This window comes from Clavelina lepadiformis, chromosome 8 (assembly GCF_947623445.1).
Source record: "Clavelina lepadiformis chromosome 8, kaClaLepa1.1, whole genome shotgun sequence".
Classification (NCBI taxonomy): Eukaryota; Metazoa; Chordata; class Ascidiacea; order Aplousobranchia; family Clavelinidae; genus Clavelina; species Clavelina lepadiformis.
In genome coordinates this window covers 18,190,149-18,215,935 of record NC_135247.1, presented here as the reverse complement: position 1 = coordinate 18,215,935, position 25,787 = coordinate 18,190,149, and the positions used below count along the sequence as shown (strand labels likewise).

At 36.7% G+C, this 25,787-nt stretch overlaps 3 protein-coding genes and 1 long non-coding RNA gene across 4 annotated transcripts; 1 reads left to right on the top strand and 3 right to left on the bottom strand.

Moving 5' to 3' along the window:
- The first annotated feature begins 9,285 nt into the window (after positions 1 to 9,285).
- Positions 9,286 to 10,753, top strand: LOC143469000 (uncharacterized). The gene is made up of 4 exons (XR_013119052.1): positions 9,286 to 9,431; positions 9,763 to 9,953; positions 10,113 to 10,174; positions 10,342 to 10,753. It is a non-coding gene; the product is annotated as an uncharacterized LOC143469000 (long non-coding RNA).
- A 6-nt stretch (positions 10,754 to 10,759) lies between these two features.
- LOC143468999 (lactadherin-like) lies at positions 10,760 to 12,895 on the bottom strand. The gene is made up of 6 exons (XM_076966511.1): positions 12,480 to 12,895; positions 12,240 to 12,314; positions 11,838 to 11,966; positions 11,460 to 11,612; positions 11,221 to 11,390; positions 10,760 to 11,126 (listed from the first exon to the last, which is right to left on the bottom strand). The coding sequence occupies exons 1-6, from the start codon at positions 12,670 to 12,672 to the stop codon at positions 10,974 to 10,976; spliced, it is 873 nt and encodes a 290-aa protein (XP_076822626.1). The 5' UTR covers positions 12,673 to 12,895; the 3' UTR covers positions 10,760 to 10,973.
- A 1,146-nt stretch (positions 12,896 to 14,041) lies between these two features.
- Positions 14,042 to 15,742, bottom strand: LOC143468174 (glutathione S-transferase 1-like). The gene is made up of 4 exons (XM_076965197.1): positions 15,553 to 15,742; positions 14,826 to 15,031; positions 14,557 to 14,658; positions 14,042 to 14,396 (listed from the first exon to the last, which is right to left on the bottom strand). The coding sequence occupies exons 1-4, from the start codon at positions 15,680 to 15,682 to the stop codon at positions 14,229 to 14,231; spliced, it is 606 nt and encodes a 201-aa protein (XP_076821312.1). The 5' UTR covers positions 15,683 to 15,742; the 3' UTR covers positions 14,042 to 14,228.
- Positions 15,743 to 18,443: 2,701 nt separating this feature from the next.
- LOC143468173 (kynurenine--oxoglutarate transaminase 3-like) lies at positions 18,444 to 25,366 on the bottom strand. Its single transcript, XM_076965196.1, has 12 exons — positions 25,043 to 25,366; positions 23,501 to 23,580; positions 22,533 to 22,686; positions 22,123 to 22,272; positions 21,835 to 21,921; positions 21,548 to 21,676; positions 21,000 to 21,120; positions 20,679 to 20,755; positions 19,916 to 20,005; positions 19,615 to 19,801; positions 19,085 to 19,248; positions 18,444 to 18,835 (listed from the first exon to the last, which is right to left on the bottom strand). The coding sequence occupies exons 1-12, from the start codon at positions 25,082 to 25,084 to the stop codon at positions 18,776 to 18,778; spliced, it is 1,341 nt and encodes a 446-aa protein (XP_076821311.1). The 5' UTR covers positions 25,085 to 25,366; the 3' UTR covers positions 18,444 to 18,775.
- Between the last annotated feature and the right edge of the window lie 421 nt (positions 25,367 to 25,787).

The following is a 25,787-nucleotide window of genomic DNA, read 5'->3' as shown; positions in this document are numbered from 1 at the left end:
ACCGCATGTTTTGTATTGCTCGCTATAGTTGTAATGATCTATTCGATTCGACCATAGCAAGACATAATCTGTTCAGAAAAATGGAACCAGTTGCCTCGTTGCAAAACGTGTATATCGAAACACTTTATACCAAGGAACTGTCAAGCCAAGACTGTAACCCTGCTGTACAGTATCTTTTATGTTCTTGTGTTTAGTGTTTAAGCGGTTTCTTTTTTCGCCGCATTAGTATAATAAGTCTTGGGGACTTCAGCTTTACTATTGTTTGTAAAACTCAACTCGACTCAAAACTTTAAACAGGTAAAAGTAACCGCATCAACACGTTTTATGGTAAGCAGGGCATCATACAAAACACAGAGCAGTTTTTACGCATTTTATAATATATCATTGAATCACATTACTTCAGTTATAGAAAAAACTTCCATGTAGCAAAGTCTTATTTTTACACATTTCCCACATAAATGTATTGGCTGTAATTTATTGCACCTAAATCGACACATGTTTCATTTCAATAATTATCCTCATGGTCAGTATCTAGTGAAAATTATTTCATATTATTGGTGAACAAATTACACGAATTATTCCCTCTTGAGTGCTACGGGTAGTCATAGATTCCGCTATTAATGGTTTATGTTTGAGAGACTGATTAAAAAATGACTTATGTCTCACTATACTTTGAGTCCATTTAACAAGAAAAATTAACCATTATAGGCTATGAAGCCGGTCAGTTAGTCTTATAATGTTGGCTTCTATTGTCACAAGATGTTGTCCAGACAGAAATACTTGCTCATAGAGCAGCATGTAGGCATTCAGAAGGTAAATTACAATAAAATTGTCTGTACTGAGTCGCTCCAAATTTCATAATGAATATATCTTAATCACCCATCTGTGATCAAGAAGTGTTTCATACTGCTCAGGATCAACTTATAAGAATCGTTTCCTCTTTAGCGTTATATAGGAAATCATAGACATGCGCTGAAATTGATTTGTGATTCTCGTAGAGAAATGTTGATTCAAACTTGACCAATGCTTAACCAACATAAACTTTTGGTCCATTTAGCACAAAACTTATCCTAAAAAGCTAATAAGACTGATCACTCGGTCAGTGACACCAGGTATAAACTTGAAAAATCCGACGATAGCTGTTTCTTGGTCGATGAATGGTGATGATAACTTGGTCATCAGGCTACAAGCTGAATTATGGGAACTGAAATTTTCTGGCATCTGATCAATTAGTAGTTTAGGAGATTCACGGCGATATTCGGTAAGTTATTAACGCGTCTTATATCATATACATAATACACAAATCTATGTACAAATCTCTTTCATAAATAATAATACGCTACAGTATTAAGTTGTAAGTAGTGATTGGTTTAAACTGTTTCAGTTGAGTTTTAAAATTTGTTCTTAAACCTGTGCAGATATTTGAAGGTAACCGGAATAGATACTCCGAAGTTTGGACGGAATTTCTACCCCCAGAGACTGCAAGATATTTCTGGTTGATAATCCAGATTTTTAATACTGTTTATGCTCTTCGTACATCATTTACTGTGTGTTGTGATTTTCGACAACGCGAATTTCTCTTAATAACATTTCTACTAAAGTTGAGTGGCTCTACAACACCACTTAGCGGTTACTGGTTCCAGACAGGAATCTAACAAAACTTCGGATATTCAATGAAATTACTATGAAAACCTTAGAATCGTTCCAAGTTCGGTCAATTTTAACAAAAATTTTTTTATGTCGGCGCAGAAACTATATTTATTTTTCACATATTTTCTGAGTGATATCTTGGTTTAGTTTACCAAGTCAAGTTTGCTAGGCTTTTCCTGCTGCTGCTGCTTCTTAAACAGTCAATTGTTTGCAGATGAATTTGGTTAAATACTAGATAGTTGCTTTTCCTTTAATTATTCTTAAATAATGATATTTACACAGATTTGATAAGTAACCGAATAATCAATTAGCAGAGACCTGGCTACCAGTATCACATGAGTGTTTAGCTTGAAGTTGTTTTTAAAATTGATTAGATACTTCACCCATTTTCATTGCATTTAATACAAGTTTATCAAGTAGTTAATCATGTAACGAGAATAACCTTTCCCTGATTTCAGCCTGGTTCTGTGCCGCAATAACCGTGAACCGCGACAACAACTTTACTTTTAGGAAAGATCCATCATACTTTTACTCTTCGGCACCGCAGTAAGCGGACACAGACAAATTATAAACTGAACTATCGGCGCAAACGACACTAGTCTTAGATACAAGCGAGGTACAGACAGGCATCTATAAAACACGGCAAAGCAATAAAAGATTAAACACAAAAGTGTAAAATACTTAAGGCAGTGATGAACGCATAAAGTACTTAAGGATAAAACACGCGCTCGTAAAATACCTAAGGTGGTGACGTCAAAAGGATGAAAATGGTGTTGTCAATGAATAAAACACAGTCAAAATTGTTACAGTTAATCATGGTCGGGAACTCAGCCTTTTTAAATACATTGCCTTTCCAAGACAATCACAGTGATACCTTCGGCAAAATTGACTTTTTGTGCAAATGAATTTGTGGTCTTTAGCAAAACCTTTTCTTTATCGTGACAATGGTTGCGCTTCGGTATAATCATGCCGAATGTTGTGCAATTTCAAGATTTCGATGGCAAAAATTTAATTTGAGCGCGTATGATGCTTTTAACATACTTTCAAAGCATGAAAATCAATACCATCATTTTGCTGCCATACTGTGATATATATTCGCTGTAAACAGGGCAAAGGAAGCCATTTAATAATCCGTAGCAACTGAAGCAGCAGCAAACGCCGACACATAATCAAATTGCTGGTGCAAATGGTCGCCCACTCAAAATGTCACAAAGTTATTTTCAATCAAAGCAGCTTTGGCTACAACAAAGGATGGCAAATGTGGCGCCATGTACACACGAAGAAATAAATATTATTTAAGGGTAAATAAAGCCAAAACGGTACAAGGAAGAACTTTGAAAGAACTAATATGTGAATTGCTGTAGTAGTTAGACTTGATTGCGACAAAAGTTATTTTATCTGGTACTACGACACCTTATCGAAAGACACTTTATCGAAAGACACTTTATCGAACGACACCTGATCGAAACGACAGCTGATCGAAAGACACTTTATCGAACGACAGTTAATCGAGCCGACAGTTGATCGAAAGACACTTTATCGAAACGACAGCTGATCGAACGACATTTTATCGAACCGACAGTTAATCAAAACGACAGTTGATCGAACGACACTTTATCGAACCGACAGTTCAAGCAAGATTTTAGCGTGTTTCTCAAACATTGGAACAATGAGCCATTGTGATGTGCGGTCTTTGTAATGGTGTGCATTAATGAATTGTGATGTATATATCATAAAGTTGACGATTTATATTTTATATCTATATTTTATATTTGTATCATAAAGTGTTCGATTTCGCATGGCGGCCGGCCCGCCCACATATTAATAAGATATCACAAGAATACGCACGAGAATTACTAAGTACGAGATTGTCTGTACAGTAGACTAGACTAGTCATTATAGATACAAAGAGTAAGGAATTGAAGGCAAAATTTAATAGCAAGGGGCATGTCGCTGTCTGACTTTTACACAAAGTAGCTTCTTGAAAGTGGTCTTTATCCCAGCTTGACCGACAGCGCAAAATAAATGGCTTCGATGCTTGGTAGCACGTACACATGTGAATGTCTTCCACCGGGTTCAAGATGACCTTCCACGAACGAATAATAGCATTGAAGGATGGCACAATGCGTTCAGCAAGCGTGTCTCAATATCCCATCCGACGCTTCGCAGACTCGTCAAAAAAATTAAGCAGGAACAAGGTTCCAACGAATTGTTAATTGAACAATTGAGTGCTGGAATCGATGGCCCACCACGGAAGAAGCGCTACGACGCTGTCAACCAACGTCTGAGGAGCATAGTTGAAAATTATGACTCAACAAATATGGACATAAAAAGTTATCTTCGAGCAATTGCACACAACTTGTGATTAAATGAATGCGATTGAAATGTGCACTTCGTCAGTTGTCGTGCTTTTAACAGTGCATGTTGTCAGTTCTTTTAATAAATTGTCGTTCTTTTAACAGTGCATATCGTCAGTTGTTTCAATAAATTGTGGATCTTTTAACCCTATCCTAACCAGGCTCGCGAGTTTACTAAAAAAACTAGGTGTGGCCAACCCCGCACACACATTTGCAATCGTTAATTACTAGAAACCTATGCGTCGTAGACGATGAGATTATTACAGGTTAGTAGAAACATCATCTGGCTTCCTGTATACATCATAATTGTAAAACTAAAGAAAGTGAATTTAGTGTAAATTAGGTATTTCTAAAAGTGACACATTTCTATAAATTCTTCTTGTTACGCCGCGCCCCCGCTGTGAAAAGAGAACGAAAAAGAATAGTTAGTCAAGTTATTGGTGCGTAAATGAGTAATACGTTTCAATGCGGAGAGAGAGCAAAATTATATAAATATCACAATATCTCAAAAATTACAAAATCTAACTTTATCAAACAAACATGGACAGATAGCTGAACATCACAATGACCCATTGTTTCAATGTTTGAGAAACACGCAAAAATCTTGCTTGAACTGTCGGTTCGATAAAGTGTCGTTCGATCAACTGTCGTTTTGATTAACTGTCGGTTCGATAAAGTGTCGTTTGATCAACTTTCGGTTCGATAAAGTGTCTTTCGATCAACTGTCGTTTCGATCAGGTGTCGTTTCGATCAGGTGTCGTTCGATTAAGTGTCTTTCGATAAAGTGTCGTTCGATTAAGTGTCGTTCGATAAAGTGTCTTTCGATAAGGTGTCGGGTCACGATTTTATCTTACTGTCATATTTTTAACATAAAGTTAACAATATTTTGTTACACAAATGAAAGCAGTTTATTTTGTCAGTTAAAATGAAGTTAATATGAAATGACAGCCTTGATGTGAAGAGCAAAGACATTGATAAGATTTTAGAGTCTATATAATGTTTTTTGAATCGTGTTAAGAAACATTATATACATGAGATTTACCTTAATACGTGTTTTCAATTCATGACTTCGGTCAATGACGTCAGGCTATAACCAGGGTTAAGTACGCAAACAAATCGGTAGCCTACCTTGAATTAACAAGTATAATTTTGCAAAATGTTTATACAAAATAATCAGGTTGATAAACTTCAAATTGATAAAACGGCTGATAGTAATGGCTTATATTGACATATAGTATTCAGTGATATAAACGCGATTGACCAACATTATATGTCTTCAAGTCACTTCAACCTTGTATACACTGTAGTAGTATGTTTGCAAAATTTTGCCTAGTTTGTCACATTTGATTTTAATTTAGAATGAACATGACTAATGGCTGTTTGCTTGTCGATGAGAATTGATTGGTATAGCTAGTTTATTGCTTAACAATTCATCACAATACAAACAATTTAACAGATAGTTTCTGTGCCAACATCAACAACAATTTTATTAAAATTGACTGGACATGGAACGGTTCTTAGGTTTCGATTGTTTTGATTTCGATTCACAACTTGTGACAATAAAAACCAACATTAAAAAATTCACTGACCGACTTCGTAGCCTAAAGTTTTCCCTATAAACAAACGAATGTTAAAGTTAAGTTTCCAAGACCTGAAATGATAATGCGGCGAGAAAAAAAACCGCTCAAACACCAAACACAAGAACATAATAGATACTGTACAGTGGGGTTACAGTCTTGGCTTGACAGTTCCTTGGTATAAAGTGTATCGATAAACACGTTTTGCAACGAGGGTTATGGTTATGGTCTTTATACTTTTCTGAAAGTTTATAGCTTTGCCGGAGCAGGGAAAGACAGTATACTTCTTCCTTGCTATAATTCATTCATTCAAATTTAATATTCATAATAATATTCGATTCATAATTAAAGTTGATTTTCCGTTCATTTATAACGAAAATTAAGCATTATATTTGTTTATTATGCACAGGTCAATTTATCGATATAAAAAGGTGTTATGTTCCACAATTCTTTTGCACAAATGGACGATTGCTACGTTTTAAGAAAAAGTGTTATTTTAGTAACATTACTTCTGTGGATTGTTCCGTTGTCACAAGCTGGTAAGTGAAAATAACGGATATTGTTTATTGTGAAAGTATATTTATAAACATAATTCTGAAATTTTACCAATTTTTGATCTGTTTCTGCCTCTATACACAATCGTTGTATGCTGCGTTTAAGCAATTCATTTTACCGGCGTTTGCTTCTTGTTTTTTCACTTTTATCTTTTCTTTTGCCGAAAAATTCCTATATCGGTAAAACCTTTTTACCAAATATATACAAATACGTCAATGATTACATTCTGTTGATAAAACAGTTAAGTAAAGCGAAAACAATTCGAATTTATTTTGTGTCTCAAGAATGCCCAAACAATACCGTGCGCGTAGGAGAGACGTTCTACGCCATGTCACATGATCAGTTGGATTTCTTCGGAGCTGAAAAGCAATGCGCAGCCATGGGAGGAAGGTTGGCTCACTTCCAGGATCTTCGAACTGCAGCGGACATCAAACAAAAGATGAACGAAATTTATGAGATCGGTGCGACCTTGATTGTGATGCAACAGAAATCATATTTGTTACTTTACAACCACATGCAAACAATTTTTCGTTATTTGTACTTCAGCAGGTTTAAGCGAAGTGGAAGTATATCAATACACTGTTTACTACAAATATGTGCTTAAGGGAACATTTAATGGACTTGGGAGTTTGGATTCGTCTTTCCCTACTTTCAAACTCTACAAAAAGTAAAATAAATCATAAAGAATGCAGTAGATTTAAAATTGATGTAGTTTTTAATGTATAATATGACCACACTGTGAATATGTTTTGCAGACCTAGAGCAGAATACAACGCAAAGTTTGTATTTTGCAAAGCTTCCTACAACCAGCATTATAAAGTATGGCAAAAATGGTCTGTGCAAAACACCAATTGCACTGATGGATGGACACACGACTTCACTTTGTACGGAGGAGAGAAAGACCGAGGAACTAAACCAGTTTATCGATATCATAATTCTGCATATTCGGTTCGACTTTCTTTGTCTGATGAACCATCTACTACAGAGTGGCCCAGGACAGTTAACTATGACACCCGGCTTTCACCTCTGTACATTCCAGGTGAGAATTCCTATTTACCACCCAGGCATGAAAACAATTTTGTCAATCACTGAACTTTTTTACGTTTAGGAATAAAATACTTGAAATTTATGACAAACTCGCAATAATTTATGTAGGTTTTTACCGCAATGCAGTTTTTAGAGAGACGTTAATATGTTGAAGTTATTTCATGTCACGTGTCTGCTACGCGTATACGTAATTAAGCCTATCGGCTTAGCAGTAAACTACACTTCACCTTAAATCATTCTGCATGCTCAACGAAGTGCTCATATATTCCATCAAGAATATTGGGAATAATTCTACAGCAAAACAAGAAGGAAAGTGCAGAACTTAATTACAGCGCATGCGCTACAGCAGGTTCACGTCCAGGCTGACCAAGCAAACCTAGAAATACGAAACTACTAATTGGTTTAAACAACAAAACTAAAAACGTCATAAATCTATGAAACTTGAACAAGTCTTTGATGGCGATATTTAGCGACACCTGGTCATTTCAATTTGTCCATTCCTACTCATCGATGTGCTTGAAGATATTTTGTTTGTTCTGTTTTGTTAAATTTGACTTAAAATCTTTACCAGATTTACATATCCAAACGGGCATCCGATCTGCCGTAAATCAGTCTGATTGGTTATCGGACAACCACGTCGTCAACTCATTTCCATTTGATCTTCCACCAGCAAACAAAGACAAATGTCAACAACTCGCACTTCGCTACAACGACGTAGACTGGGTGGCCAGTGCAGTTGAATGTGGAAGTACAACGTCTTATTATTACGCGTGTCAGATCAAATGTAAGTTTGTTCCATGTTTTGTTCCATCAATTTAACCTTACACTGTGCACAAAATATCTTACTCAATTCAACGTTAGTGGCAAATAAAATAGTGTTTGACCAAGTTACGTAAATTACAAAAAACAACCGTATTTTGAACAAAATTGCGAAACTAATCTCATAGGTATTACAAGATCGTTGTCTATCATTTTCTTGTCTTTAGTTTCTATTCAAGCTGAAGCAATTATGTGCAACTCCACGTCGGTTCTAGTTTCGTGGAATCTGACTTTGTACAAAAGTTTGTTTTCTGGGAATGAAAATGTCACGTTAAATGTAATTTTGCAAATTTCAAATAGTATTTAAAAGTTTTTAAAGCGACTATTAAAATATGACGTTTATTCATGTGTAGATACATGTGGGACCCGTCTTTCATCTGATTAATGGTACATTGGGGACTTTTATTGTTCCAAATTTGAAGCCACGAACAACATATAGAATCTTTGTAAGTCAACTTAAAAACATTTGTTGAAAGTTTTACAAATCTATTAGTTTATGCGTTTGTTACGTTTTGTTGTCCCCGCTCTTTGATTTACAGATTTACAGGCACATCTTTTATTTAAAAACAGTTTAGTTAAGTTTCGTTGACACAGCTCATTTCAGGAGCTCCCATATAAAAACTGACCGTGCGACTACCTGTAGAAACAAGTCGAAAAAGACACACTTGCTTAATTAAACACGAAAAAGCGTAATCGTCCGCTAGGGAGAAACGCAATAAATATAGGGCAAAAGCAAGTATAACACTTTGAAATAATTAAACCATATACACACTATTTTGAGTTAGTTTATAGTTGTTCTACACATTTCCATATCGTTCTGTTTAGCCAAATTTTAGCATTCCTACGTAAGTTAAAAAAAAAACATTTTTTTTTTGATAATGCAAGTAATAAATTACAAAATATATAGTGTTTTTTCAGTATTATTTGGAAGGGTTTTATAAATGATTTTCATTTCTGTTTGTTAACACATTACATACGTGTCGTTTCATCTAGGCAGAATTTTGGCATTCGTGTTCGACGAAGTACTTAAAGTCAGATGATGTTTACGTGACAACAAGTTATGGGAAACCGGAAGCAGTTACGACGGCTTACGTAGCAAACAATACTGCATCCGATGATTGTGTCATAGAATGGTCACGTGACAATGCTGACGGAAACACCACTTCTTATGAGGTAGTCTTAGCTGTTTGACGTAAAACAAAAAAATTGTGTCTTAACTTGGAACAATAACTTGCTTAATGAAGCGTAACGACACCAACGCGTCATATTAATATTAACACCTCCATAGATCGTTGCAAACAACCTTTTCAACTCGAGCATAAAATTAAACGTCACTTCCTGGTTGTTTGAGATTGGAAACGCTCGATACACGATACCATCTGAGCAACTGGTTATATATGGATATAACAGGAACATAAGTTTTAAGGTTTGGAAAAATCCTATCAACTTAAATCTTGATGTTTTCTTAATAAGGTGTTCACCTTTTCGAGATCTGAGAAATTTGAACAACACTTTCATTAGACTACCGTCTTGTTGGCGAGCCATTTAAAATTTTGTTTATACTGCTATTGTGGGAAAAAATGGTTTTTCCATTAGTTTAGTTTATTTTTTTCTATCAGTTTTTCTGTTTTTTTTTTTATTAGTTATTATTTATGCTTTGTGATATTTATATAAATTTTAATGCGAGCGGTAATAAACAACCTGGAAAATTGACCAACGTTCAGATAAATTCATTGTGTATTACTTACATATTACAGATATTTGCCAACAATTGCTTAGGAACGAGCAATGCACTCGACATTACGGGATATTGTGTTTCAAAATCTAATCCTAACCCAATCCCTACAACACCCAGCACTCAGCTTCAGACGACCTACATTTCCGTCGCAGTTGTTCTGCCTACGTTCCTGGTACTGTTAATGGTGGGAGTGTTGATTTACAAAACCAAGTGAGAAACTAACTAACTAACTCTGTACTGTTTTAAACATAAACATTTCTCTATCTACTTATCTACCTGTTTGTCCATCCGTCCGTCTGTTTGTTTGTCAGTTCATTCATCCTTGTATTTGCCAACTACCAACAAAAGTTAGCAATAAACCATTTTCAGATACTTGTGTCAATGTCCACGGAAAAACGAAGAAAAAACTCCACCTGGAAATTTTACTTTACGTAAGTTTACCAAAATTGCCATTCGCAGCAGAAGCGAAAAAAGGAATGTTTTTTTTTGTTTTAGTCGTTTCCTGATAAACACCTAAATACAGCAGTTCATATAAGAACATAAGTTGGGAAAGTTTGAGCCTAAAACTTTCTATCTTTATTTTATTTACTTTCTTCAGATCAAGTAGAATATATAAGGGAAGACGAAGTATATCATATCCCTGTAGCAATTGACCGTATTTATGAGAAACCTTTTCAAAACAAAAGCCAGGCAATTTATGAAAATGTCACAGCAACCAACCACGCGTTTGATTCCGAAAATGCTTACGATGTTGTTATGTGTGGCGGCTCTGTTTGAAGTCAACCGTACAAAGCGATGCTTAAATTGTTGTGGAATTTCATTAGAATAAGTTCATTTTTAACCTCTTGTATGTTTAACCCACGGATGTTTTTCGGACGTAGCAAAACATTTTTACTGTAAACAAATGTTATTGTGTGCTTTGATGCATTTATTATTTCGTTTTACTCTTTCTGTCTATGATTTCATGGTGTGTTATGTTTAACTTTAAAATAAAAATCCTATTTTCATTGTAGACGATTTTTTACTTTACCAACAACTTGTATGTTACGGTTACGTTATTAAATATATACCTTTTAGTTTATTCGTCATTAGCTGCCAGTATATTCACATTATAGCTTATGTTTGTTAAACGAGAATATACACTGCAACAGGTTAGTGAGGAACAATTGACATTGATGATCAGTTGAACCATTTGTTGATTGATACTTGGATTGCTCAACTTGATTGTTTCTAAAAAACAGTTGTTTGGCAAGTGAAGTAATCAAGACGAAGTCCTGGTTCCCTGTGCCACGTTTGGACAACAAGCCGGAAATATCTGCTCCTAACCGGTTTGGCGAAGTTGTTTCGGACTGCCGTGTTACGGTCCCTGTTGCCTTGGAAGATCTGGTTTGATATAAAACATTGGTTTGGAAGCACTGTCAAACGTGGCTAAAAATTCATCGGTTTAACAGTGTACAATTTGGCAAAATATTCTTACCAAGCTTCCGGTGTTGCTTGATACGGCCTGGAACAAATTTGTCGCCGCTTTGTAGTTCACCTTATAGCTGGTAACCCACCAATGACCACGTGGGCTACCTTGCGTTGCCACGGCAACAACAGTTGTCGGTGCAGCTAAATCGACCTGAATCCATTCACCAGCACGATAAGCTGAAGAAAAGATGCAAATAGTTAGAAAAGATCGAGTAAATTCAGAAATTCAGCTGCAAATAAGCCTACGTCTTGCCGGGAACCAAGCCTGTCCACGTCCTACTCTTCGATTAAGTCTCCCGTAATGAGCTTCGTAGTGGTGAGAATAGATCGACGAAGCTGTTATTGCGCTGTCCGGTACACGACTGTCCGTTATCCCGACAGAAATCGCGCAGCTACCCACTACAAAGCGTAGACAAACAGATTTTATGAGAAAACGATTTTCAAATGGTTATGAATAGTTGGAATAATAGTAGTAATAATAGTTATAATAGTTAATAATAGTTATAATAGTTAATAATAGTTATAATAGTTGCATTCATGAATTGCTTTGGTCTGGTTTAAGAGCTGAAAATATTCTTTAAGATAAGACTTAGCCGCTATGCTGTATATTGCTCTGCTTCTCACCATTGCTCGCAGAACAATCTAGCCCGACAAAGCCTGGATTGCATTGGCATAAGAAGTTGTTGTTGCCTTGCCTTCTGCAGACTCCTTGACCAGAGCAAGGGTCAGGGTTACAAGGATCTCTGCTCGGACCTTCAAGATATTTAATGCTTTTGAAAAATCAGATAAATGCAAGAAATGTTTGACGAAACTTTTAATGACGTTTTATTATACAACAAGGTGAAACGTGTTTTAATTTTTTACAATTATATATTTGATTTTACATCTATTTGCCAGTGTCACGTCATAATCAGTAATCATTAACTTAAAATGTGAAATATTATATAACCGTCAGATTATACTCGTCATATGTTGATATTTGTCAATAGTAACAACATATACAGTATCAGCAAAATCATCACAAACCAGGGGATGAGCCAGTTGAGCCGCCTCCACCACAATTAATGTCAGAGATCATGTCTTGCAACCGGTCGATTGAATCTGCACAAGAGATAGCTTTATAGTCAAAATATGCCTATAGGCATCCGAGACCACAAGCCAAAAATTTTTATGCATACTCTTTTCCACCAATAGAGCAACGTCAAATGACGTAAAAACTCACTGATGCTTTCACAACAATTCAACAATGCTTAGGTATCTGCTCACCTAACACATCTCCTAGTTCGTCCCTTATAATGCGCCGAATGTCATCGTTCGAGCATGCGCATTGTCCGTCCCCAGTACCCCGAAGTTGAGTGACGGCGAAACAAACACGTTCGTCTGACTCTGTCAGACCTTGAGTGACCAGGTTCGAAGTAAGTGATGCGCACAGGCCAAGCCAGAAAGTAAGACGCAACATGTTCAGATATGCTTAAAGAACAGCAGTTGGCAACAATGTTCCTGAACGACAAAACCGCTTTTGTAAATGGTCAGAAAAATGGTTCTTGCGCTTCTACTGTAGCCTTTGCTCTATCCTAGATGAGCGTAGAAAGACTTAAACATGAAAATCTCATAAACATTAAACCAGATTCCGAAGCCACGAGCTCAGTGACGAAGAACTTTTTAAAGCAAGCTTAAAACGAACTTTCTTCACGATTTGACAAACTTTTCTTGGATGAGCGCTTTTTATTATGTTATTTGCCTTTTTCTGTGTGTTATCTGCCTCAAAGCTTGGGGCAATAAAGTAGAAAACATCTCTGCTAAGAACTGTTCAAGCTACTGTGGGTGCTGTTGCAATTTTTACTCACAGAACAAGTTTACCCGGGAAAATGTCTTTTATTTCATTAAATCCTCAACTTATTTGCTGTGACATCTTCAATAACTGATTTTAATGATCAGAAAATTTCTTCTGTGATTATTTTGTCTAAACGATGTTAATTCAAAGGCTGTTTTGAAAGATTACAAAATAGCAAATGTTGTTTCAACTAAGTAAATCACTTCGACATTTAATTAATTGTAATAAAGAAAGTGACGAATGCGCTTCATACAAATCGCATTTTGTTTTGTTGTATTATATTGAAAAATTTAGACATTGTACAAATTTATTTTTCAATCTGTTTTAGGCAGTAATCAATACTACAATCTGATTATGTACGCTTTCCTTGATGTTTCGCAAAAAAAGTTATAAAACAACAAGTTAAAGACTAACTCAAAACTCTCCAATATTTCCCCAGGATTATACAGTAAGCTTATTCACGCAATACGTCACCACAACCAGAGTACGACCTCCTCATCATATTACACTACGCGATTTTCTAAGAAATCTGGCAGACAAATATACAAACACTTCTACCGCAGGTCGGCTTTCGTCTTACTAGGGAAAAAAATAATCGAAAAACGCGTTAAAATCGCATTAAAAAGTTATCTGTTGTGGTTCCGGAACATTTATCTTAGTATATGTGATACAAACCGCTCATATCAGTACAAAACATATGTGTGAAGGAGATAAGAATGACTTATGACTGCATTCTGTGGTTTTACAGGATTTGCAGACACAATAAGTGCTTGTGCTGTGAAGTAGAGTACGGCCTACCAAACTTGATAATAGCGTGTAAATATGCCAGCGATTATTCCGCTTTAAAAGATGACTTTTAATTTTATTTAGCTGCAGGCAAGGTGCAGATTTTTTCAAATCAACTAACATTCTTTTACGTCGTAGGCTACAAATTTATATTGACCTAAACTTACATCCGCCAGCGTAAGAATATGAAAATAACGGTAACAGCTACTCTTGTTTAATCAGTTTATTTTAAAGTCATTTCAGCTGATGAAAAATTCATTTAAACAAAATTTCAATAACTTCAAGTAAATAATTTTTTACAGGATGGATCTTTTTGGAAACAATCGAATATTTCATTGATTTGAAATTACGCTCTTACACAACTTTTATATCCATAGAAACATGCTAATTCAAATTTAGAACATCGTTTTTGGTCGGTTATCGAACCATTTTTTTATATTTGGTCTTGACGCGATCCGTTGCTGCAGAGCGTCCAAGCACGGAAACTTCTTTATGAACGAATCGTCGAAATCCTTAAACGCATCCACGAAGCTTGCCACAGCTATGTCAGCATAAGTTAGTTTCTGCAAAAAAGAAAAACAGACGCACACATTGTAACCGGTTTCGGTGTCGGTTTAGAGTCCTCGATGCTGTGTGCGCTCTTTGCATGTGACGAGTCAGTCAGTCAAGACAGTAATAGCTTAACCTGATCGTTCTATAGATATCGTTTTGATTAAATCTCACCCGAGCGACCAGAAATTGGCTTCCAGACGCCTTCAGTCGTTCTTCGATCTTTTCAAAGACGAGGTTCGCTTTCTTCTCTTCTAAAGTTTTCACTCTCTCCGCCTAACAATCAGTAACAAGTTCTCAGGAAAAAGAATTTTACAACAGCATTATTCTTTATTTGTTAAGTTATAGATTTGCTTCATGCTGGTGAAGATCGTTTCACAAACTTCAACAATTTAATAAAACTTTCTGACGTCAAAAGAAGTAAATTTAACGTCACAACTAACTAATTTCGCTTTATCTTCTTCAAAATAGGGGAAATCATTGGAAAGATCGATGACGGCGGTGTGGATCATATCTGCTTGCGCTGCGTGAATGGAGCTTCCACCATCGAGATCAAATTCCCTAGCCAGATAGCGCACAATAGCGCCACTTTCGGCCAGCGGTTCTCCACCATCGACAGTTAAGACAGGGAGTTTCCCGAAAGGAGTTTCTGCAAAAAGATTGAGCAAAAATGCGACACAAGTTTTATTGCAAGGCCTACAGTTTTTAATATCTTATTTTGATCCTTTCCATATGTATTAGCAACAAGCTTATAAGGATTAGGGATGCGAATTTAGCCGATATTCTTTAGCTTTTAGCTGGGTGGCATTAGCCGTTAGCCGCCATACCCGCTAATTGTCAAGTCACACTGTTAATTGCAGTCTAAACGACGGGTTATTCTTAAATCGCGCGATAGAAAGCGCTGTATTAGCAACGTAGGCTACATCATGACAACATAAGTTTATCAACGAAACAAACTATTCCAGCATTAACACAAATAGCAGTGCTTCACATTTCCACGAGTCCATGGATTACCAAAAAAAGTTTGCTCTAAATTATCTCGTACATGTACGTTTTCGGCTGATGGCAAACAAAGCTGTTAGTTGCTAAAAACTTTTAGCCGCTAGCAGTTTTTAACCAGCACTTCCCAGCCCTATTAGGAATGTATTTAGGTTATAAGTTGTTTCATACTTGGTTTTTCGGAGGCCCAGTTCTCTTTGACCCGAAAATCTTCATATTTTACGCCAGCTTCAGCAAACAACATGCGAGGCAACTCAGCGCGCCCTCTACCGTCGAAGTAAACTAGCTTGTAAGTAGGCATGGCGATTTTCAGATGTCAGTTAATGCTTTTCTTAACCTGATAAATGAAACGGTTATTCCCACCATCGGTTAGTTAAATAAAAAAACATGCTCACTCCTTCAGCTCCAACAAACAACTTCCTTTAAGAAGGTATTGTTGGGTTTGCCTTTTTACTTTGGCGTCTGCCATCATTAAAACTACAAACAGGTAACTACAGGTCTGTATCCACAATCTATACTTGTCAGCACAACTTTTAAATTAGTTGTTATCCTGCCTTTTTCAGAACAATCAGAAGTCAACGAAGCCTCACACGCCGAAACATCGGTTGCAAAAACTTCAAGATGACATAATATTGGATATAAGGTACCTGTACCGAATAAGGCCGGGTCCCTAATAAGGCCCATTGCTCATATTTCGCAAACCCGTGCAAATAAATAAAAGATTTTGTCCCTACATAAAAACTAATATAAATTCATGATGGTTTACCAGATTTCATCCTTGTCACGTGATCAACCGATTCGCTAGAGCACAACAAAAATTTGATACTTGCAGTTAAGGTGGTTTTGTTAATTTAGAAAAAAAGTAAGTGAGAATTTGGCCGGTTAAATGAACTGTTGTCTGCCGGCTGAAGTTTTCATGTAACAACCAACTTAGTATTGAAAAGGATAATGCACTTTTTTTTGCTAAAACTTTTCTGATGATAAAAATGTGACGTTTTTTTCGTGGATGCCACATGCGCCTAATAAGGCCCATACAAGATGCTTGGCTAATTGATGTCCAGACTTCAAGAGTGGTTCCAGTCATCAGTTGGCAAATTGTTGCAATTACTTTGATGCGCCTAGTGGAATCTTTTTAAATGTTTGTACAACTTAAAATGTGAAATTTCTAATAATGTTATATGTTGTCTATTACTATGTTTTGAATCAAAATACTCACAAAATTGGTGGGCCTTATTAGGAGCCTATGCTCCTAATAAGGCCCATTTTTTGGAATTTTTAATTTCTTTATAAAATTTTGTTGAGGGGTTGTCAGTTATTGTGGTTTGAATATGTTGTAGTCATATACCCTCACTAATAGAATACGATTTTTCAGTCTATTCTCATTTATGGTTCTTGAGTTATTTTCCAAAAAGTGTTAGGTGGGCCTTATTCAGTACAGGTACCTTATAATTTAGATCAAGTGCCGTAAAGGATAACGCTAAATAGGTAAATATTTGAAAACAATTGGTGAAGGTTTAAATTTAGCCATAGTTCAAGCCATGACTCTGTTTGGGCAACACTTTTTTGTTCTTAGTTTTTACAAGATGGCGTCCCTGTAGTCTAAATATTAACAAAGCCAATGTCGAGCTATACAGCACCCAACTAGTTACCCGATACAGCAACTGATAGGACTGTGTTTGCCAAACTAACCGTTGCTTACGCTCGTCCTAAGCGACAGCATTAGAAGCATAGCTTAGTAACCGGCACGTTTGCTGGACGAGTGACTCAAATTCATCAATGAGATGTCGAAAATGGATGATGTCAAATAGAGAAATGTCATCTCATTCTATCACTCTACCAGCGCGTCAATAACTGAAATGTGACTTACGGCATGATTTCATAAAATAAGTGGTTATTGCAAAGCGTTTTAAGCTTCCGTAATACTCTACAAAGTTAACGGTGGTTGAGTTGTGAACACCCGGTGTAGGCCTAATCAGCAGCCTACACAGTAAAATAAAAAAGCAGGATATTGGATTGCATTTATTTTTAATCCCACCGCGCGGGCTATATCATCATCAGCTACATCAGGCAAAATTCTACGTGTCTCGCTATACTCTACACACAGCACCCGGCATTTTCGCAACTGACTGATGTCGATCTTGGTATTCCGCAGCAGTAGCGATTGAAGTATCGCGAGTCTGCGACTGTTTAACGAGACATCTGCAACATCTTAATTAGAAAAGGAAATCTGCGTTTAAATAGTAACAACAGCAACGCAATTATATTAGCTAAGATATTCCAATTCGATGGATTCTGCCAAAATCCTCTGCGACTCCGGTAAACACGCTGCAGCAACTTAAGTCTTCCTCATGAAAACACGAAAAGCAGCCTGAGATGCTTTCCTTTTATACTGCATTGTAAAAGACATAGCGGGAAACCGAAGGGTAAACCATGACACGCTGCGGTAACTTTCCGTCGTGACTGGCGTTTTAAAAGGTGCCGAGTCACAGTGCGTTGGGTAATATGACACTGCAGTTCAAACAGTAACCGGAACTCCCGTCCTTGTAATAGAATTTCTTTATATCTTCGTCCTTCAGACTTATTGTAGCGTTCAGCGGCCTGACGGGCGACAGCTTCGGGCATTTCACGCATCGTACTTTTGAAAAGTTTTTTCTTCGTTATTTGCGATATTCACACTAAGCAGCTGTCGTCACTGGCGAATTAAGACCGGCATTGAGCCATGACATCGTCACAAACTCAATTTGTTCGTCGCATTCTCTTGCTTGGAAACCCTTATCGGCTGTAAACTAGGGAAACAAGTAACCGCCGAGTATGAAGCGTCCAAAAATCGTTGTATAGCCCAAGTTATATTCACGGGTAAATCACAAATTTCTGCACAGTTATTGCACCTTTTCGAGTTTGCTGCAAAGGGAATAATTGGCGAAAATCTCATTTCACCTCTGCTACGACGGGAATTTTTTCTCGTTCACCATCGCAGTACATTTGGGTATTTCCCTTCTTAACTACCTTTACCCTAACGTCAGCAATCGACTACAAACATTGTTTGAGTATGACGCAATATGTAAGCGAGTATGATTTAACAGAATAATGGATGCTAGTCACGAAATCATAAATCATGGGAAGTATTTTTGCAGTAAGTTAATTTGGCAATAGTCAGAAATTTGAAGTAGATATTACAGTATATGAAGACTCAAAAGACAAAACCAGAAACACATTCAACAAATCGTATCCGGTTTCTCAACGACACCGTTCATTCCGGAAAAATGAAAAAAGCGATCTAAAGAGAGAAAATATTCTAAAAGAAAAAATGTAACATTCTTGATCAAGAGAAAATAGTGGAACTTAGCTGAAATTTTTTTCTGAAAAAAAACTCGTTCGAATTTAAATTTTTTTATCACATTTCTTTGGCCCATTCCTTAAAAATCTTCTCCATTTTATCCAAAGTTTCATCTTCCTGCAAAATAACAAAGGAATAAAATGCTACGTGACTTCTTCGAAAAAGAGTTCATTCAATCATTCTTCTTTAACTCTCACAACACACGAAGAGCTTGCTTTCAGGATAAATCGTATTTGAGATAAAACATGGTAATTCGATATTAATCACTTAATAATAATAATACTTAGAGCCTTGTATCAGTTAGGAATGACAGAACCAGCGAAAAAAAGCTTTGTAACAACCAATTCTATAACTTCAGCGGCCTACCTTTGCAAAACAAAACCGAATATATTTCTCTCCCATGGACTTGTGGCCACTGCTGTAGAATGCAGAGATGGGGATTGTGGCCACCTTCTTGTTGGCTGTGAGCCACTTGACCAAGCGGTAATCCCATGTCTCACCGGAGTTCTCGCTCTCACTCAAGTCAACCTCTATATCAAGTAAGTATATAATTTTTTGCGATAATTTTAGCGTAAATGGAAAATAAAGACAATAAAGGTTACAGTATAATACAATGAAGCTGTATGAGGAGCTAAAGTACATCATATAGCAGTGGGCCCCAACCTGGATTGCACAAGTTATACTTTAATGCCTTATAAATAGCCTATGAAGTAACAATATGAAGATGGGGGTCCAAGAGCAAGAAATTATTGTAGTTAGCGGTCGCCAAGTGGGAAAAGGTTTGGGAACCACTGTAAGTCGTCCTACTGTTAGAAGCATCTCTGTATCACACATGTCCATAAAGTGCCCTGGTATTGGTACCAAGGACTGATTGAATAAAAAAACTTTCGTTTTACTCATATTTGAAGCGTCGGCCACCATGAAGTACCCCCCGTCTGGTATGATTGGCATCATTCCAATTTCTGTTAAAGTTTTCACGATCTTGTCTCGTTTCACTTTCAACTCTCGTGGAAGCTCCTTGAAGTAAGAGTGCTCCTCGCCCAAGCGTGAGATCTCCTCCTCGAAACCAACGGCAACCGCCTCCTAAACAAGTGGAGGAAAACATATCAGTGTGACAACAAAATGCTACAGCGTTACCACCTTACTACGATACACAGCAGTGTGCGATAACAGACAGAATATACTTTACTAACTCACTTGAATGGGTGTAGGGCACGCATAGGTGCTGTTCTGCCAAACAGTTTGCAGATGTCGTATTAAATTGGCTGATCCCATTGCCCAACCAATCTAAAAGAAATATTATTTATTTAAGAGCTGGTAAAAAGGTAAAATAACTTTCTACTACAAAAATTGCTATGCATTAATGTACCCTACCATGCATTTAGCGTTACTGATTGGACATTTCCTGTAGTAAGAAAGTGATACTGGACAAATGTCTCTGTAACACTTTATGCTTACAAGGAGTTGTGTGAAATGTAGTTTCGAAAATAGGGTGGCCAAAGGTTCGCTAATAATTTATATTTAATATTTGGGTTGCTGCAAAAAAGATTGAGAAGCACTAATGTAACCCTATGAGCACACATAGATACATAACACAGTGCAAAGCAGGAAAGGAGCAAAATGATTAGCTACTATATATGAGCAAGTTCTGTTCTCTACCATGGTCCATAAATTCTGACAATATAGGTTGTAAGGATGGGCCGATACGAACCCAAACCCGAATAGATTCGCCGAATATCGCCTTTATAGAAGATTCGAGCGAACATTCAACAATCAAGATTCAAGTTGGAAGGTAAAGACTGAAATTTTATTTATTTCTTCAACTAAAGCAGGAAAGTGGCAGAACGATTAGCTACTATGAGCAAGTTCTGTTCTGTACCAGGGTCCATAAATTCTGACGATATAGGTTGTCACCTAATCCTGCTTTCGTTGAAGAAATTAATAAAATTTCTGCCTTTACCTTCCAACCAGTAACACTGAAGGTCTTGCCAGCGCTGCCGATGGTTATCGTGCGATCCCACATCCCAGGTAGAGAGCCTGTGGAAAGAATTAGGAGCATAGACATCAACACCTTAAATGTGTTTCATCAATGGACAGACATAAGGTGCACATTGAAGAAACAGTTGAAGAAATAAAAACGGACAAAAAAAGCAACAAAAGTGAGTGAACAGGAGCGGTGTTGAGTGAGGCATGACTTGCACAAAATATAGACACTTAGTGTTCAGTGCACACAAGCAAATGAGAAAATGACACCTCGCCCTACATCATAGAAATGACGTACCTATCCTAACATGCTCATGATGGTCATACAGAAGCCATTCATACACTTCATCCGATATACAAAGACAATCGTACTTTACACAAAGATCTGCAATCATCTGCAGTTCATCTCTTGTGAAAACCTTTAAATAAGAAACAGAATCCGAATCAATGGCGGTGAAAGACGTTAACTAGTAAAATGTGTTTTTGATATGCACTGAGAATGATAGCAACAAAGCAGATTTAAAATGCTGATCCCTGATGGTATCATATATAAGTATACCATACAACACAATTCCTTGGATGATAAATCCTATCAAGTAACAACCCAAATTAGTTCCACGTTAAGTAACATTCTATGTAACATTTATTAAGTTTGAATCATTTTGGACACAACGTAATGTCTGTTTGTAAAATGAGTAAAATCCAGTTGAATACCAAAGTCACAACTCAGCGAAGATCACAGCCAAAAAAAAAATACAAATTTGTATAAACAAGCTTCTTGCATTTCTAAAGCTCTCAGCTTTTAGTCACACATAGAACACCAATATGATATATTCTTGAACTCACTTTACCCAAAGGGTTATTTGGGGTATTTAGAATAATTGCTTTTGTTTTCTTGGTGAACATCGACTCCAGTTCATCAGGATCAAGGGTCCAGTCACTGCTAGTGGCAAAATTTCCTTTCTTTGGTGAATTCTAATGTAATTAAATTTACCAAGTTAAAACGTCTACATGCGTGGTACAAAGTTACATAGTGTAACATCCTATTGAATAAGTCCTAATACACAATTATGTGATTGTTATATCATAGTAATGATTATTTTATGTCTACGTTCACGAAATTGCAGCATTACCGGCCTCAGAGGAATAAACCTACAAGTTCCACCAGCAACTTTCACCATTGGCTGGTAACAATCGAAGAATGGTTCAATTATAATGACCTGTGCAAAGAAAGACTTTTAGCCTGACATTGGTAATTTTAAAAAAACTTTAGTTTTAAAAATCAAGGTAACGGCTACTTTGACTTTTCTAGGTATAAAAGCATGTTGCTCAGTACCTAGTTAAGTATACTAAAATACATCATACTGCATTAAACTAAAGATCTCTGCAGTGAACATAACAAGCAAAATGATGTCAAATACCTCGTCACCTTCATCAATGAAAGCGTGGATTGAACAAAACAAAGACCCGTAAGCTCCAACAGTGACTAGAACTTCTTTGTTCGGGTCAATGTTGACACCAAACAGCGGGCTGAACATTTTTGACAGTGTGTTGACCAACTTTGGATGGCCCTATACAAAAATGGGATTTAAATTGACACAATACACAATCATGCAGTTAATCTTTGTCAAACAGCTGTTGCCTCACATAATAATATACATACTTATCATAATCATGCAATTCCCCAGTTCTAAAACAACTTAGAAACAAATAGCCTAATTTAAGCAACAAACCACAGCAAGATTTACAGTATAACATGATAATTCTAAACAAAAACACGTATAATTAAGCTTAACAGCATATAAAACTGATATATATATATCAAACTTACAAAGCCTCTTGTGTACTGGTGGATCATGTCATTTGTACTCATTGTTCCGACATTCTTCAAGGCTTCTTTAACATGGTTGGGTGGGCTGAAGTCAGGAAATCCTTGCCCAACATTGACTGCTTTGTGCTTTGCTGCAAGTGCAGAGAATTCAACCCTAAACAAGAAGAACAGAGGAATTATTATGAGAGATAGCTTTATTGCTATCCATCCTTTATCGGAGTGTTGAAAAGTACCCAATTTGCCCAAGGCAAACTCAGAGAATTTTATGGTACCTTGCTTGCCCATGTCAAAATTTTCGACCAACACATTTTTACTTGTTTTATTGTATTTTTAAAGTTCTGCGCAACAACACAATTAGCACTGTGCAGGTGTAAGCTTAAGAAGTTCAGCTTCGGAGTACAGCCTTGAAGAGCCTAAAGCACGGTGTAAGCCTAAGAAGTTCAGGCTCATCATTGGAATAATATAAGGCCTACCTGCACTCCCTTCCAAAAATACATATACTTTTTAGTTTTCACAACAACAAAATCTCGAATAAAAATGTTCTGGCTAAATTCATACTCTCCACCATAGGCACTGTAGCATAATTTCAAGATATTGCAAAAATGTTGCTTTCCAGGTTAGTGTCATGCGAGATATCGTTGTCAATGGAAATGGGATTTTTTGAAAAATTTTATACATTCATTTGTGTAGCCAATGAAGCGCTGCCAAATTTTGAGCCGAAAGGTTCGACGCTATAACCACCACACGTTTGGGGCAGCAGGGGTCAACAACTTTTCATATTGCAGAAAAATAAAGTTGTCAAAAGTGTTGTACAGTGAATAACTGACACAGCAAAAAATCCATAAAAGCAAATGTAGCAAAAATCTTTAACTCAAACATTAGAAACAGAAATGGAGGAATCCTGTCATACATAGAATCACAGCAAACCTAGCCTATGTAGGACACACTATAATTTCATCTGAACATACCAGACATTCTTGTCCACTCCCTCCAGTCTGGAAGCAGGAGATATTTTTGTAGATGCCATTCTAAGTAATGAGTCAGTTTTCTGTAAAAATATAGAGATTAGGCCACTATTAATCTAATGCTTTATATACATACAATATAATAATAATAAAGGAGACATGAACATGATTACTATTCTACAGTAAAATGACATGTGTTTAGATTCCTTGTCTGTTCAGCTTTAAAAGGCATTAGGCCAAACTGAAAGCTAGGGTCTTTCTGCAAAATATTTACGGCAGAAAACCCAATACAATTTGTACACTGACGACAATAAAGCAAGACTGTAAGAGGAAAACACAACAAAACTAAGGGTGCAATAAAATGTAACACAAAGAAGTAGATACTACGTTGGATCTACTGAAAAGTTTGGCATGTATATTGATAACTCTCATGTGCGAGTGTGTCGCAATTTCAACTATGGCTCGTTAGCACTGGACTCATAATTTACACTGCAGCATTTCATAATACGTTTGTGCAGAACTGGGTTGCAAGCATTCATCACAATTGAGTATAATAGGGTCACATCAAAAACTGTTTGAGAAACCCTGGTCTAAATACTGTACATGTTTTTAATCATAGTTTAAATATTTCGCTTCAAATGACAAGATAATTAATTAAATATCTTTAATGGAGACTTCAAACGAAGGAACGTACGCAAGTCCACGGGTGTAAATCATGCCACAAAATTCTGAAATTACTCGGTGCTCAAGGTGCATTCTTTATAACCAGCTTTCCGGGGTCTAGTAAACAAGTGCACAACCAGATGACGTTACAATTTAAGTAGCTGGGGTCTAGTATACAAAGGCATCTTGTGGTTGTGCGCTTGCATACTAGACCTGCTTTCTATAAAGGTCGATATGGTGTTCACTGTCATCACCACAAAAGCTTCAATCTGGCTTCCTCGCTTAGATGTACTAGTTTTAAGCTTACAGTTCATCCAAACTAATTGGCATTCCAAACATTTGACCAGCTTGCAGAAATGCTAGTTGCAGTTTTATTATGAACAATGTTTCAGTAACTAAATGGCGCATGTTTCCACAATTCATATAGTGGTATTGGATGTGGCTCCCAAGCCACTACAAGTTAATCTTTTAATTCAGCTCAAGATCACCATTAGTAAGTTAATATTGCATATTTGCGTCAATCAGAATAATTTGAGGCCATAAATTGCGCCATTAACTTGATCAAGTGTACTAACGAAAGCTGCAGTTTGGCCGAAAACCAAACATTTAGCACCGACGTGCTGCACATATGCAAGCCCACGTAAGCTAAACTCCCTAACACGATACGATAATTGCAAACAACAGGACGTTGCAACCCAATTCAACATGCATCCATTGTTGTGACTGAAATACAAATCAAAGTTGCGGCTGGAACCAAAAACAGCAGATTGGTTGAGCAAGGCCGAATACTAAAACGTTAATTCGCTGGAAAAATGTATGCTTAGGCCTAAATGAATATTAGTCAAATTTTACGACACAAACTAATATTTGATTTGCTCGTACCAGCATTTTACACAGTATTCTTCTTGCAGTATCGGTATACATAGCGACTTCTGATTTGCCAAGTGGAGATGGCAAACCAGCACAAAACAGACAAATCTTTTCTCCTGGTGAAAACAAAGCTCGCCTAGTCTGCGGTTAACTGGTTTGTAAAAATAATTAGTCGTGACAAACACCACTGCGTCATCGGCTGCTTGTACACTCCAATTCCTGGATTAAATTTTTATTTATAATTTGTATTACATAATTCAGCAAGTTTACTAATACTAAAATCCATATGTATCTATTCTCAAGCAAATTGGTCAAGTGTGACGTCGTTTGATAGGTTTTGCGGTGCAGTTTGTGGTGTTGTGTTGGTCATTTCTGTTCACTAACTGATTAACACTAACTGCTCAACTACAGAAATGTTACTAAGCTTACATCCGTAGTTTCATTGTAATGAAATTAGCCGCACTTTTTTTTATTGCATGACGTTAATCACACAAAAATGAAAAGACAGAAATTGCAAAACACTTTGACTTTTCGGAGCATGGAGTTTAGGAAACGCCAAGGTGCTAGCATTAGCAATAGCTTGTTTGCTGTTTGCAAAGGCGCGTTCAGCTTCTACATTCCATTTTAAGGGAGAACGTTTGCTTCGATTGCTCGGAACGAGCTTGTAAAGTGGTTGCAAGATGGTAGAGCAATGTTTCAGAAAACGAAAATAATAGCAATATATGCCCAAGTAACGTTTCAACTGTTTGCAGGTTTG